This window comes from Mustela nigripes, chromosome 8 (genome assembly GCF_022355385.1).
Source record: "Mustela nigripes isolate SB6536 chromosome 8, MUSNIG.SB6536, whole genome shotgun sequence".
Taxonomy (NCBI): Eukaryota; Metazoa; Chordata; class Mammalia; order Carnivora; family Mustelidae; genus Mustela; species Mustela nigripes.
Window position 1 is genome coordinate 9,428,975 of NC_081564.1, and position 15,112 is coordinate 9,444,086.

General features: G+C 43.8%; 1 protein-coding gene across 8 annotated transcripts in view; it reads right to left on the reverse strand.

The window, feature by feature from the left end:
* The window catches only part of HECTD4 (HECT domain E3 ubiquitin protein ligase 4), a 182,887-nt gene that overhangs the window by 54,130 nt on the left and 113,645 nt on the right, over nt 1-15,112 (reverse strand). For 5 of the 8 annotated variants that reach the window (XM_059408455.1, XM_059408453.1, XM_059408454.1 and 2 more), the window contains exons 30-44: nt 14,359-14,494; nt 14,100-14,241; nt 13,815-13,981; nt 11,387-11,533; nt 10,143-10,327; nt 7,741-7,894; nt 6,570-6,850; nt 6,168-6,357; nt 5,949-6,023; nt 4,833-4,914; nt 3,434-3,636; nt 2,641-2,776; nt 1,668-1,850; nt 1,016-1,180; nt 471-640 (exon numbers count right to left, since the gene is read on the reverse strand). In XM_059408455.1, the coding sequence (XP_059264438.1) occupies nt 471-640; nt 1,016-1,180; nt 1,668-1,850; nt 2,641-2,776; nt 3,434-3,636; nt 4,833-4,914; nt 5,949-6,023; nt 6,168-6,357; nt 6,570-6,850; nt 7,741-7,894; nt 10,143-10,327; nt 11,387-11,533; nt 13,815-13,981; nt 14,100-14,241; nt 14,359-14,494 (2,416 nt within the window). The remainder of the gene's footprint in view (nt 1-470; nt 641-1,015; nt 1,181-1,667; nt 1,851-2,640; nt 2,777-3,433; nt 3,637-4,832; nt 4,915-5,948; nt 6,024-6,167; nt 6,358-6,569; nt 6,851-7,740; nt 7,895-10,142; nt 10,328-11,386; nt 11,534-13,814; nt 13,982-14,099; nt 14,242-14,358; nt 14,495-15,112) is intronic. The other 3 variants (XM_059408459.1, XM_059408458.1, XM_059408456.1) reach the window with 1 other exon arrangement.

The window sequence follows — 15,112 nt, forward strand, 5'->3', positions numbered from 1 at the left end:
CTGTATGCCGATTTCTCACCTAATTCACAATACATATTAGAACTTTCTAAGAAGTCCCGTTGTTACTGCGGTAATGTATTTGCAAGAAAATGCTGCTTTCCCTTCTGACACCAACACTTGAGGGCATTCCCTGGTTTTTCTCCTTATCAGTTTGGAAAGTGATGAATCAGATATATATTAACAGAGCCTGAGCCATTTAAACAAGGTAAAGTGGCAGAGAGATTCACTGGGATAGAACAAAGTGGTTTTCCCAAAGTATGGGTTCCACAGATCACACTTTGATTGCTTACTTATTTTCTTAAGGAAACAGCTAAATGGTTTTAAATTGTACAATGCAACAAAACTTGCAGAAGTTGGGGAATGTAACTTCACACTGCGGGCCCACTACGCTGGGAGTGGAGGGGTCCGGCAAGGCCCCCCACCTCCGCGGCCTGCACCACCACATTAGGGGATCTCTGGAGGGTGCTCACCTTGTTCTTATTTCAGCCAGGAGCCGAACGACTGCCATCACAGGAGCTGACCCATCTCCTGTTGCAGGAAGTGAGGTATGAATAGAGAGACTTCCCTCCTGAGGAAGCAACATGGACTGGACTGCCTGTACTACCTTCTCAGTAATGGACAGTTTATGAAGAGGCAGTGCCTGATGGTGGTGGGGGGGGCATGGCAAAAAGTTAAATTCAAGTAGTTAGTTTCTAGGAAATGAGGGTGTTATTATCTGGAGTTAATTCTCAAAATTTCAGTCAAAACAGTAAAAGCACCATACAGAAAATTGCAAACTAGTCCAAAACAATTAAAAATACAAAAACCCTGTGGAATATTCCTAACCAAAGAAATAAGAAATCTTCACATAAATGTTACTATGAAATAATTATGCCCTATATAGAAATATACACCCCAAATAACACTTCAGATAACTAAGTATTTGTGCCTCTGTACTGTATGTGAGCTCATTATTCATGATAGCATGGTTACCATTTGTAGTGACATTTAATAATGTAGTTAAAAATCACCTTACCTCCGATCTTGGAACACAAAGTCTAGACAATGGAATAGTCAATGTGTCTGATGCTTGCGAAGTCTTTCTACAGTCTATGGGTGGGAATCTGACTGTAGCTATACCTTCCTGTTCATTGATAGAAGCCACGACTCCAATGCTTCCTGATATTCCTCTACCTAAAACCTAGAGACAAAGATGGATTAGCACCACTGACCAGCTCCGATGGTGTACGCAACTCTCTCATGGGACAGGTGCGGAGAAGTAAATTCACAGCTGTCGTTCGTGGCATTAAGGAGTAGTTCAGTACGGTGCAGATAGGAAGCACTGAATGGGAGTTCAAATAACAGGTCCTCAAGCCTATTACAAGGTATCACAGTATGACAGAATCTCAAACTTCCTAAACTGCTCTAAAATATTTGTGACACCATGGGACACCATGGGGCATAAGTATGATAGTTAACATCACAGAGTACTGTACTAATATTTGAATAACCTGTAGCACAGTGTGGATTAGAATTCATGAGTTTCTCACACTCCTTATTTAGCTTGAAGGAACAAGGATTTCTGTCCAACTGGGTGGATGATACCATCTTTACAGATGATCAGTGAATCAATGGATGCAGTAACTTGGGGAGAGCAGGGACTTGGGAAATGCTGGCTGGTTGGTTACCTGAACCTCAGACCCTATCTTGATGGTCTCTTTGAAGCCTCCGAGGGCACACAGTGCGGCGACAGCCTGGCGGGCGATTCTCTGAAGTTTGGCGAGTTTCCTGCCACTACTGCTGCCATTTTCCAGAATGCTCTCTGCATACTTCCCCAACTGTGGAATGTACATCAGCGCACGAGACAGAACCTAAACGTAAGAAGCAGCCATGTAGCAGGAGTTAAAGCTTTGGTCATTTTCGATATTAAGGGTGATGATGTGTCTGTGACAGTGGCTGGCTCCCGTGTACTGGAGGAGCTCTGGCTATGGGAAGGATGAAGTAACTACCAGGTATGACCTTGACATCTTGCCATATTTGCCTTATGTCATTAGACAGGACTGGAAACACACAACCTCAGAATGGGGGAGAATCAAACACTGTTAACAAAATCCCTAAAACAGGACAAAAACTTATCTGTAGGAAAACCATCACAGCTTACTGCCTACAACTCAACACCTAATTTCCTTAAGGCATTCACTTGAAAAAATGACTGTGGCAAACGGAAATGGATTACAGGTCCCTAGTTCTTAGGAAACTATTCATCATGAATTTCTGACACAGCTCTCAGGGAGTATGTATCACAGAGGCCTCCTTAGGACTTAGTAAATACACTTAACAAATCCAATAAACCAAGGCTTCATGATTCCCTAATGTTGGGACCAACTGAACATGAACAAGAAGGAGAAACAAGGAGTGCCATTCTTTTCCTGAGAACATGTCCCCAGTCATCTGCAAAATCAGAACTGGCAGTGACAGGAGACAAAGGGTAACATGTGAAACGATTAAACCAAAGCAAATGTGAGGGGGAAACCACTAATAAGTCTATCTGCAAAATCTCTCTTTACTAAAATATGACCCTTCCTAGGTGGGATTCAATTGCTAAACCAGAACACAAACTTCCTCCTCCCTTCTTCCGCTAAGCGGGGACACTGTGCTAACCTTTTCTGCCGTTGTGGTCCATATTTGAGCAGCATTTGACTCAGGTGCCATTAGCAAGCTATGAAGCAAGGCGATCACTTCTGCAGCCATGCTGTTCGCCACGTGCCCGCTGATGAAGGGTCGGACGGGGTCAGTCCTGCAAGCGTCAAGAGAGGAAGTGTCAGTGCCCAGGGGTGGTTAAGAATGCAGGCAATGGCTCTTAGGGTTATCGTCAGATGGAAAAATTTTCTAATGATACAAGAAAAAGCGGATTTCATTGACTAAGAAAAAGAGAAGCTAAATTATCATCAGGGAAAAAAAAACACTTCTCTCATATTCTTTCTGTTACCTAAAGAATCCTCTGAAACAACAGACCTCAAACTTGAACTCCTTATACCATCAGGATCGAGGGCTGACGCTACGCCGCAACTATTCCTGGCCTGTAAACACAGAACCGCCTGCAAACTTCCTGGAGGCGACATTCATTTCTCCTGCCTACTTCTAGAGAGAAGTTCATGTGCACAGCTGGGCTGGTTTGGAAGAAGTAAAGGCAGCATGACCTGAGTCTACTAATACTCAAAAAAGTTGTAACTGGTGTTCCTGATAGTGGCCTTTCTCAGAAAAACAACCCTCTGGCTACAGATGCCCACTCAGCCAACAGCGGCACCCTATTCGTCCACCAAAAGCTCAGGTGGGTATTTTAAGCCCTCAGTTCTCATTTCCAGAAGGTCAAGGGGATGATATACAATTAAAGCCCCAGGAACAAGTCCATTACAAAGAAGATTGGACAGAAGTATAGACAGGGAAGGACTACCTGGCGAGCTCAGAGTTCCTCTCTCGGCAAATGGAAGTCTGGGCAGTTTTCTTTTTGTCACCTGTGGACAGTCCGCTCACAGTCTCTGGGTTGACGGACTCTACGGGTGGCCCGACGCTGACAATGAGGCCTGACTGGGCCCATTTGGTTGCCTTCCGAAGAGCAGCTGCGGCCTCTTCTGTAATCACCTCACAGCAGCCGCCCTGGAGGGAGGTTTGAGAATGTCACCACACCACGCTTCCTCACTTTTTAAAGCCTGCTTCCCCGTTACCAAAGCAATCCGGGCTCAATTCTCAAAAACTCACATGTTACTACCTGGCTTTTTATGGTTGTATATGGTATATGTATGCATACAATTCAAATTTTTAAGTTTAAAAACTTAAGGTATAATTGACATATAACAACTATTTCTTTAATCATTTCTCTATTTATGGTATACAGATTCTATTTTGGGTTTTATAAATAAAACCATGAAGAAGAGTATGGTTGTCTCTGGACACTTGAGAATGAATGCCTGTTTACTCTCACCTTGATAATAATGGGTATTAAGTTTTCTTTTTCTGACAGGTGAAAAATGACATATTACTATTTTTATCCCTTTATTGTGTGATTTTTAAATATGGGTATATTTATATTTTTTGCGGGCTACATCTTTAGTTCTTTTTCTCTATTATTCTTTGAACCTTTCACATATTACCGTTTTTAAAGTATTATTTATTTAATTTTTAATTTTTATTTAATTTTTATTTTTTAAGATTTTATTTATTTATTTGATAGACAGAGATCACAAGTAGGCAGAGAGGCAGGCAGAGAGAAAGAGAGAGGGAAGCAGGCTCCCTGCTGAGCAGAGAGCCCAATACGGGACTCGATACCAGGACTGTGAGATCATGACCTGAGCCGAAGGCAGCAGCTTAACCTACTCAGCCACCCAAGTGCCCTATTTTTTATTTTGAAAGAGAGAGAGTGGACACGTGCATGGGGTGGGGAGGCGCAGAAAGAGAAGGAGAAACAATCTTAAGCATGTTCGCATCTGGCACAGAGCCCGACACAGGGCTCGATCTCTCAACCCTGAAGGAGAACCTGAGCCCAAATCAAGAGTCAGATGCTAAATCAACTGAGCCACTCAAGTGCCCCTCACTTTTAAGGTATTATTAGGCTGCAGAACTTTCTTAATAGAGCTAAGAGAAAACTTCTAGGTCAAAACTAAGAATTCTCTTTTATGTTTTTGTGTTAATGACAAATTGATTCTGACTAGCTCCCTTGAAAATGGCTTCAGTTAAGCCACTGACTTCAGTTTCTCACCCTGCCTCCTGTGGGAACTTGTTTTTTCTTTTTAAATGTCTCTGCAAACCTAAACATCCCTCAATCATGGGTCTTGTCAGAGCAGGTGTCTCCTTACCTTGGTCATGTCTCGATCCATTTTCACTACTTTCTCCATGTTGGCACCAGTACCAAGTCTGAAGGGCCGTCCTTCTGAGCTACTACAAGGGAAAGAAGAGAGAGGTGACGATCTTACAGGCAAGGTCAAGGTGGGACTGCAGGCTGTGAGGCAACCTACTACTGGCCAGGCGAGCATTATATGCTACCAGAGGATTTTAAAATCCATAGTAGACTCAATTTTTCAAAAAGGAAATGATTTATTATTGCTTAATTATAGTACTTTCAGGGATCAAAACATTAGCTATTTTTATAGTTCTAATGGTAATTTAAAACCTACATGAAACTGACATACAAACTAAAAACTGAACAAAATCTGAGCCTACGACACAGGGAAGGCGGGGCACCTGGGAGACTCTCAGTAAGTGATCGAAATCCCAGAGTGAGGGACCTTCAACAACGGCACGGGTTGGATGCTTTGGTGTGAATGACTGGTCTTTCTAATAATTCAGCTTCCTTCTCCTCTTAAATCTGGCTCTCCAAAAACTCCTTCGCCACATTTGCACTGTGAAGTTCCGCAATGCCCAAGAATGCTTCTTGGTGATTTCTGCATCTCACACTCACCTGCCTGACCCCGCTTAGTTTATGCTAGTGGCCCACTAGTGCTTTCCGTTGCCATGACGGCAGGCCAGGGACCAATTAGGAGGATGACACCATCATCACATCATTTATTTGAAGAAAGAAGTCGTCCCCTGAGACACACATGTATGCTCAATTCCCTCATGTTCTGTGAAAGGACTTCCCATCGTCCTCGCTCCCACTAACAGGGCCCTGGGGGTCTGTAATCTTTGGACAGTAAGTATATTTGGATGGTAAGTATATTACTTCCTTATTGAGCAATCATACCGTTCATACTTCAATGAATTAAAGCTTTAAAAAAAGTTTCTCGTATTTCTCCACCTCACAGTCAATGGCATCCTTAAATTTACCAGTGGCTGAAGGATGCCAATGACTAAAACCAGGCTGCATTACATTATTCCTTCTCGAACCCCAAATCACACTGTAGACTCTCCATTGAGCACAAACAATACATTCTCAACAGGGCTTTTGCTCCCTGTTGGGTCTGAAGAAACAGTACCGAGTTGTGGATAAGAGCTTGGGCTCTGTGGTCAGAGGCCTGCGTCTGTGGTTCAGCTCTGCCTCAGTTTCTCCACTGTAACAACAGGGATGACAGTGATTACCTCTTAGGGTTGTCAAGAGGGCTGAGACAGTTGATGCATGTAAGGGGCTTACTGAGCACAGTGCCTGGGACACGGTCAGTGCCTGATGGCATGTGGCCAGTACAATCATCAGTCACCTTAGTAGCGGCTGGAGAACCTCATGAGATGACTGGTCTTCCCGCTTGTGGATAAAGATAGACAGCTTGCCATCCACTGCTTCACTCTCTTCTCCAGGATCTTTGTCCCCTTTTAAGGAATTCTTGGGGCTGGTTTTTGTCAATGTAGTGTCCGGTTCAGAAGCAGTTGGGGAAAGAACTGTCTGACACCCTTCAAAAGGAAACAAGAGCAATTGCAGTGTTATTTGCGCCGCCGCCCCACACAGGGAAAACTCTGGTTCCGGAGTCTCTCTTCCTCCCTATCCCATCTCCCGCTCCTCCATCGCAGGAGGCATAGCAGCAGCAGCTACTGACCATGGAAAGCTCGGTCTGGCCGTCCACAGCAAGTGGACTCCTCAGTGCCATTCTCCACCAGCTGCTCACCTGGGACCACGTAATCTGCCAGCTTTGCTAAGAGCAACGAGGCGATCTTGGATGCTGGGTCGCTGGGATCCTCTTGCTCACTGTTCAGGGAGGGGACAGAGTAGCTCCATGGCGGGAGCTCCACATTTCCACAGTCTTCTACACTCATCAGTGGGAGCGCTGCCCGGCACAGCTGAAGAATGATAAGGACCAGCTTTGGAGATGGGCGTTGGTCAAGCAGCAGGGAGAGGAGTTTGGACACACAAGCTGGCTGGCTCAGGATGGCTTTACCTATGTGACTCCTGAAAAAGAAGGAAGAAAAGGTACACAAGGCTGGGTGTATTGGTCTATAGAAATTCAAGAGTTCCCTACATGGAGATGACCTGGTTCCTGAGGAAGACAAGGATTCGGCACTATGTGCTTATGAAGGAGAACTAAGGTTTTTCGTAAATATTTAATGAAAGCTCAGAACTGACCAATCAATAGTACTTAAAAGGAAAGGTTTTTGAGAATTTTCTGATCCCTGATGAAATTTACTGAACTGCAATGATATAATTCAAGACAGTGCCCAGAGTCCTACAACTTCATGACCCAAACTAGGAAGACTTTAGTCCTTTATTCCTTTTTAAGCAGTGCTTCAAGACCTAAGAGCTCCCATGGCATTGCACAGGCCTCAACGGTCTGGCTTCTGCCACATCTGACTCCGTGGCATCTCACTGAGAAGAAAACGTCCAGCAGAAACCAAAGAACAAGTAGCTGTATGTGGACAAGCAGGTGTGGGCCTTGTGGCTCACACGAGATGGTGTCAAACCTCCACAGATGGTCTTCTTTTTTAAGACACAGCCTGAGAACAAGAGTCAGCTACATGTCCTGACCGATTCTCTTGCTATAATGAGGGTAAGGATTTTGGGTTTCTTGATTGTAATGGCCTCAAGTTGAAAGGCTAGCAGCTGTGACCAGCAAAGTATTAAAGCAAATGGTATTGTTTTAAATGTAGAGATTCACCTAAATGATCCTCGCAGTTTGGAACTACTATTTTCCAGTGATTTTATTCTCCACTGTTCTTGAAGCAGAAGCTGTCAGAATGGCCTTGTGATTTAGAGGTTTCGAAAGACAATCCCCAGCCAAAGGAAACCCAATCATTTGAGAGGAAAACCACCTCTTCCCACATCTGTGGCTGGGCCTTCCGTACCTTGAGAGATCATTGAGAAGACTGAGGACATCCTGGAGGGCATCGTTCCCAGCAGCCTGGTTGCCACAGCACTCAGTTGCTCGAGCAAGGTGGTTGGTGAGAAGGCTGGACACCTGGCGGGCCAGACCTGAGTGTACTGCCTCCGTGGAGCCGCCTTCAGAGTTGAAAGAGAGAGAGAGGGAGAAAGAGAGAAAGAAAGAAAGGGAGAACCCAAGGAAGCCATGGTGAGCCTGCAGGTGTGGGGAGTCCTCCCTCTCAGCCTCCCTAGGTTGAGCTCTCCTCTTGCCTGATTTTTCTTTAACCTGCTCAGTATTCCATTAGCCACCTAATTAGTGTCTCATTAGATCACTTCTGCACATAAAAAAGGTTAATGATCCAGTGTTGGGGAAAGACTTTTTGTAAGATTGTATTTGTTTATTTGACAGAGAGAGACACAGCGAGAGAGGGAACATAAGCAGGGGGAGTGGGAGAGGGAGAAGCAGGCTTCCCACTGAGCAGGGAGCCTGATGTGGGGATGAATCCCAGGACCCCCCGGATCATGACCTAAGCTGAAGGCAGCTGCTTAACGACATGCACTCCGAAAGACATTATTCTCAATGAAAACGGAATACAGGGGCGCCTGGGTGGCTCAGTGGGTTAAAGCCTCTGCCTTCGGCTCAGGTCATGATCTCAGGGTCCTGGGATCGAGTCCCGCATCGGGCTCTCTGCTCAGCAGGGAGCCTGCTTCCTCCTCTCTCTCTATCTGCCTCTCTGCCTACTTGTGATCTCTGTCTGTTAAATAAATAAATAAAATCTTAAAAAAAAAAAAAAAGAAAACAGAATACAATTCAAACAAAACAAGGAACATACTTCGATTATCATGGAAGAATCACTTTCTTTTTTTTTTTTTTTAAACTGTGATGAAGACCTCTTGATTTTTAACTCTTACCCTCTCTCTCCTCAAACACAATTAAAGACCTTTCGGGATCTTCCCATTTTCACTGTAGTTCCAGAGGTTTCCCCCTCCCAAGAAGCTCTTGTAAAAAGCCACACAAAATAATTGTCATTCCTGAACTTCCCATGCTCTCTTGGATCCCTGTGCCTACACACAGTTTTTCTGCATGGAAACATTCTTTAACCTGTAAGAATAACTCACATGTCACCTTCTTGGGAAGCTCTGCCTGATCTCTAGCACCGCTGGTCTGGAGGAACCTGTGTGCTGGCCCGGCACTTCGCATGCACCTCAGTTATGGCACTGACCGCACCACAATCATTTGCTCATTGCTCTATCTCCCCCTGCACCTTATTTCTTACAAGGAAGAGCAATGCTTGCTCATCTTGTGCCTGACTCTCAAGACAACAAAACATACAGCGAATGAACAGATCAGTAACCAAGCTCTATACATACGCCTGGGGTATCATGGAGACATCATCCTTCAACTTTACTTAGATGGATGTATTAACTGGATTGTGGTAATCATTTCACAATGTAAATACACACACACACACACACACATATATATATATATATATATATATATAAAATCACATTGTACACTTTTTTTAAAAAATCACATTCTAGGGGCGCCTGGGTGGCTCAGCGGGTTAAGCCTCTGCCTTCGGCTCAGGTCGTGATCTCAGGGTCCTGGGATCAAGCCCCACATCAGGCTTTCTGCTCAGCAGGGAGCCTGCTTCACCTTCTCTCTCTTTGCCTGCCTCTCTGCCTACTTATGATCTCTGCCAAATAAATAAAATCTTTTTTAAAAAATCACATTCTATAATCTAAATTGTATACAATTTGTATTTGTCAGTCATGTGTCAGTAAAGCTAGGGGTGGCGGTGGGGAATAATACGACCCTAGAAGAGTACAGTAAGCCAGGAAATTGAGAAGATATCTTCCATGTTTTTTTTGTCAACACTGTAGTCAGTCCCAAACAAATATTTCTATGAACTGGCTTCATTGAATTTTCAAGTGCTACCTCCTAACTATATTTTTACTATCCCAGTTTACATGAGACCCCAGAACTTACTCATCTCATAACTGGAAGTCTGACCCTTTGACCAACATCTCCCCACATCTCCTCCTAAAATTCCTGGCAACTGCTGTTCTACTCTTGGTTTCTAGGAATTTGGCTTTTTCAGATTCCACATATAAGGGAAATCACTCAGTAGCTGTCTCTCTGTGTCTGCCTTATTTCACTGAGCACCACGCGCCCTGGGTTAGGATAATCATTTAATGTCATAGCGTAGCCATAAATTTTCAGAGATGCATGCTGATGAAGAGGCTGTCACGAAATCATTAATTAAACCATCTGGTTCTGTAATTTAATATAGCCTTTCTTTCCCCCAGCCAGCACAAATAATTAAATAAACGTGTCAACAGAAGAAGTCAATGAATTCTAAAATGGAAGCCTTCTTCTTACCTTCTTCTTTTTCCCACTCAACACAGCGGTTGGCGAGCACCTGGAAAGCTGCCCAGGCCATGGTGGCCACCTTTTGCTTCTTGGTTTGTTTCTCACTGGAGCTGGACTCCGTCTGACTGCTTAGGCTACACAGTCGGTCCATGAGCTGAACGAGGCCGCTGCGTACCAGGCACTTCTCTTCACTCCTGGCCAGGAGGAAAGTTCCACACAGTAAATGTCACTGACCAGCCCTTGGGTTTAAGATTCAGGTTATCAAAAGGGCATAAAACGAGTCAGTGTAGTTCTTTGCCTATTACTTAGGATGGTATCATGCATAACTGAACACGGAAATGTTTCTTTTCAATGAGGATTTCCTTCATAAATAAAGAACTTCAAGTTTTGGTTTGTTCATATAGAGTAGCTAAGTAAAAATTGATGGAATCAACTCAAGATTCCCATTCGTCATATAAAAAACTTATGAATTTTATTATTACGCCACTGAGAAAATAAATGCATTTGTAAAAAGTTTTTGCCGAATATGTTAAAAAATTTTCTAGGGATCTTTTACTTTCCTTCAAACTTCTCCATTTTGACAATGTGATACAGTCCCTATTGGCCAATTCTGATCATGTAGGAAAAATTCAACAATAAGGAATTTACACAGTAACTTTAGGTATCTGTCAGGAGGTAAGCTCCTTTAATCATAGCGATAGTGTCACTGGACAATCAAAGCCAAAAACTCTCAATTTTTAAAACTTAAAAAAAAAATTTAACTATATATATATATTTAAAGATTTTATTTATTTATTTGACAGACAGAGATCACAAGCAGGCAGAGCAGCAGGCAGAGAGAGAGAGGGAAGCAGTCTCCCTGCTGAGCAGAGAGCCGGTTGCAGGGCTCGATCCCACGATCCAGGGATCATGACCTGAGCGCAAGGCAGATGCTTAACTGATTTCAGCCACCCAGGTGCCCCCACCCAATTTTTTAATTTAAAAATATTTTTCTTTTTTTAAAGATTTTATTTATTTATTTGACAGAGAGAGATCACAAGTAGGCAGAGAGGCAGGCAGAGAGAGAGTGAAGGAAGCAGGCTCCCTGCTGAGCAGAGAGCCCGACACGGGACTCGATCCCAGGACCCCGAGACCATGACCCGAGCTGAAGGCAGCGGCCCAACCCACTGAGCCACCCAGGCACCCTAAAAATATTTTTCTTTAAGCAACCGCACTGCAGTGTAACTCACATTGTGAAGCATTGCCTTCCTTACCTGGTATAAGGTATGGTACACAAGAGTCCGATGCTATTTGCACACGCAATAGGGTAACGAGCACACAGAGACACGACAGAGGTCATGGTCTCCCCGAAGGCTTCCTGGACCTGCTCCACCATCCCACCACAGGTTAGTTCTTCAATTCTACGAAACAGAACCAAAGCGAAGGTTACTTGAACCACGTTAGAAGAGTGACAGTGAACATAAGAGCAGAGTGTTCTTCTGAGAAACCCAAGAGTGTCTAGAGGGATCGAGAACTGAAGGGATCTTGGAGATCACCAGTGTTTCCCGGGCTACAGGACCACGGAAGACTATCAGGCAGCATATCTAAAGTTGCCTCAAAGACAATGCCCACACTCTAGAAAAGTCTGGGAACTTCGAGGCTAAGTCAAGTCAAGCAGGGATCTCTACCAGGACAACTTGGAGCCTTACAAGGTTAAAGTCCACAGTATCTCTAAGGGCAAAAGAATGGTACTCCACATGACCCGAATGCATTTAATAAGGAAATCATCTGAAACACGCCTATAATATCCTATGCAGCAAAGAGTTTTATAAATGCAATTGTACTAATGACAAAATCAAGGCCCAAATAAACTAAGTGTCCTTTTCAAGTCCACACTGTGATTATTAGCAGAGTATGAGAATCCAACTGATAGAAGACTTTCCCAATGTAAACACATGATCTGGGGTAGATTCTACAGCGATTAATGTTGGTTTTTTTTTTTTTTTTAAAGATTTTATTTTTATTTATTTGACAGAGAGATCACAAGTAGGCAGAGAGGCAGGCAGAGAGAGAGGAGGAATCAGGCTTCCTGCTGAGCAGACAGCCCGATGCGGGACTCGATCCCAGGACCCTGAGATCATGACCTGAGCCGAAGGCAGCGGCTTAACCCACTGAGCCACCCAGGCACCCCGATTAATATTAGTTTTAAACTGGAACTATCCGGATTTACCTACAAGGATATGCTACAGAATACAGTTTATAATAGTAAAAATAAGTAAATAAAATCTAAGGTTGGAAAATCAGGATTGAATCTGAGTAAAGGTTCAGGAATAGGAGGCAGTGCTATGCAAACTACTAAAAACATTACAGGGGCTGTCTATGGTCTGAATAAAGGCAGAACAGATACACTAGAATGTTAACAGGTTTTACCTTAAGGTGCTGGATTTACAGTACCTATTTTATTTTTATTTTGTACTTAGGGATTTTCTGCATTTTTTGAAATGTCTGACATGACATTACTAACTGAGGGGAAAAGGAAAAATGCTGCCAGGGTTATGGAGAAATATTCTGGAAGTGAGCTGTGGTGGCCAGTGCTATTCACTCTGCCTCCTGGGCACCACTCTGGTTGGGTGAGCATGTGAAGGGGACAGACAGCTTTCGAGATGGCGCTCCCTTCCTCTAACCCAGGCTCTCCGGGATTACCAAGACTGGGGCACACCTGTGCTGGACATGAGCAAGAACTGAAGTCCTGTTTTATAAACCAGAGGTTTTGGAGAGTTTTGTTTCCAAACAGTAACCCGGCCTTTCCTGATTGATACGGAAATTTCTCAAGATATTCACGTTACTCTTAGTTAACGCATTTTCCTTCAGCCACTGCTCTCTGCTTGCTGGCCAGAATTTCTCAAAAAGCTGTCAGGAGACACAAGTAGCTCTAGACAACTCTAGTCCAGGACCTGTAGACAAATGCCCTTTCTATTTCTATCTGAAGATCTTGGGAGCCCGGTAGGGAATAGTATAGAAAAACTCCTCACCAGTAAGTTATAAAACCTTCTTCAAAGTTCATATCTACAATTGGGTTTTTAGAAATTGATCCAGTAAAAATAAGCACAAAAGTACACAAAAATCTAAGTATAAGGATGTTGACTATACATCAGTAAAACAGAAAAAATGTGTCATGTGTCCATGAGGAGCTATGTGTCCACCAGGAGGGGAGGAGTTAAGGAAGACACAGCCATCCACACCTGCAGGTCCACGAGGTTCTTCAAAACTATAAACCAGAACTACATGCATTGACATGAAAAGACAGATATATCCAAGATACACTGAATAAAACAATTCCCATGGCAGTGTTCTATTACAGTATAATATAATCTGACTTAGGAAAAAAAATCATACATATACACACTTCTGTGTACAAAGAGAATTACACAGCCATTTGTGGGTGTGTAGCTGTTACAAGCAGCTCTTAGGGATGGGATCTAGGAGGGGAAGCGGGGTAAAGAGACTTCTGCTTTCTGCTACATATGCTGATGTTGTGACAAAATTGTGGAACACTAAAAGAATATATATATATATATAATATTTTAGGGGAAAACACCAGTAAATACTACTGTCTATGATTTGGCTTCAAGAGTCATCTTTGGAATGAAGGCCTTTTGCCCACCCTGGTCAGGAAGGTATGAACTACGAGAAATAACTGACCTGGGTCCTCCCTGCAGGACCATAGTCACTGGACCCACGAGGTGGGTCACGCCCCCGACGCGCACAGCGGCCGTAAGCAATTCCCGCATGTGCACCAGCGCCTGTTTGCGAGTATTGCCCCGCCGCCACCTCGTCTGTGCGGCCAAAAGAAAGCTGCTGCTGGACACCTGAAAGGCATGAGAAGGAAGTCCACTTGACTCTTGGGGGCTGACACAGTCCCGTCCCCCCCGCCCCACCCCGTGCTGCTAGGTGCTATTCCTTTGTAGTCGGCAAAACGTGACCTACGGCTTGGTCAGGGTTGGTGCCGATGAAAGCAAACAGCTGGCCCAGCAGGACGCTGTAGGTGGGCTTGTCTCTGCTGTCCTCAATGGCCAGTGACTGCAGGAGGGTAAAGGAGCTGCTGCGGTGGCTGGTCACGTGGCGCCGCCTATAGGAAAACCAAACAGAGCAAGATCACGAAACAAGACCCTCAACTTGGGGAGTGAGCTCTGATGAAGGTGTTTGGGGGCATGTGGGGATCCAACCTTGGCCATTAGCCGTTTACCTCTGATTTGCTCTGGTAAATTCCAAATCCTCATTACCAATCATTTCCAGATCAGAAGGAGCTGACATGCTGCGAAGAAAAACAGGCTGTCGCACAGCATGAGATATCACCTTTGTTTCTGAAGCTGATTTACAAGCTGGAACAGAAAGGGATAAAAACGTTGGCATACATGCCATCTGATTTGTAAGGACAGCAACAACAGCTATCCTACTAGACTAAGAGTATCTTCGCTTTCTAGGAGAGTTCATCTACCAAACCAGCTAGCACAGCACGCTGATGATTTTTAGGCCCATTTTTTAAAACCTAGATATTAGGGTCAAAAATTATTTCAGTGCGAAAAACTGTAATATTTTATTATATTTGGTTGGAAAAAAAGGCTGCAAGATTCATTTGATTTCATCAACTCTCAGCCTTCACCCTCATATAAGCATTCTAAAAAGCCAGAGAGGACAGAGAAGGTCATTTCTAGAATCAAAAATTTCTTAATTCAAATAAATCTAAACCCATTTTTCTTTTCCAGAGACAGCCTTTCCTCCCCCCCCTTGAATCCTAGATTTATTTAGCTGACTTACTGACATTTGGTGGTACCTTGTCTTCGATCAAGTTGGTGTGAGTAAATATCACGCTTGAGCTAGACTCTGACTGGGCCTTCCTTAGCACTACCCAGGGAAATGGTTGTAATTACAAAAGAACACTTTGATGGTAGATGACAAAACTATATATAAAGATCATCCAAGGGAAAAAAAGTAGAGAA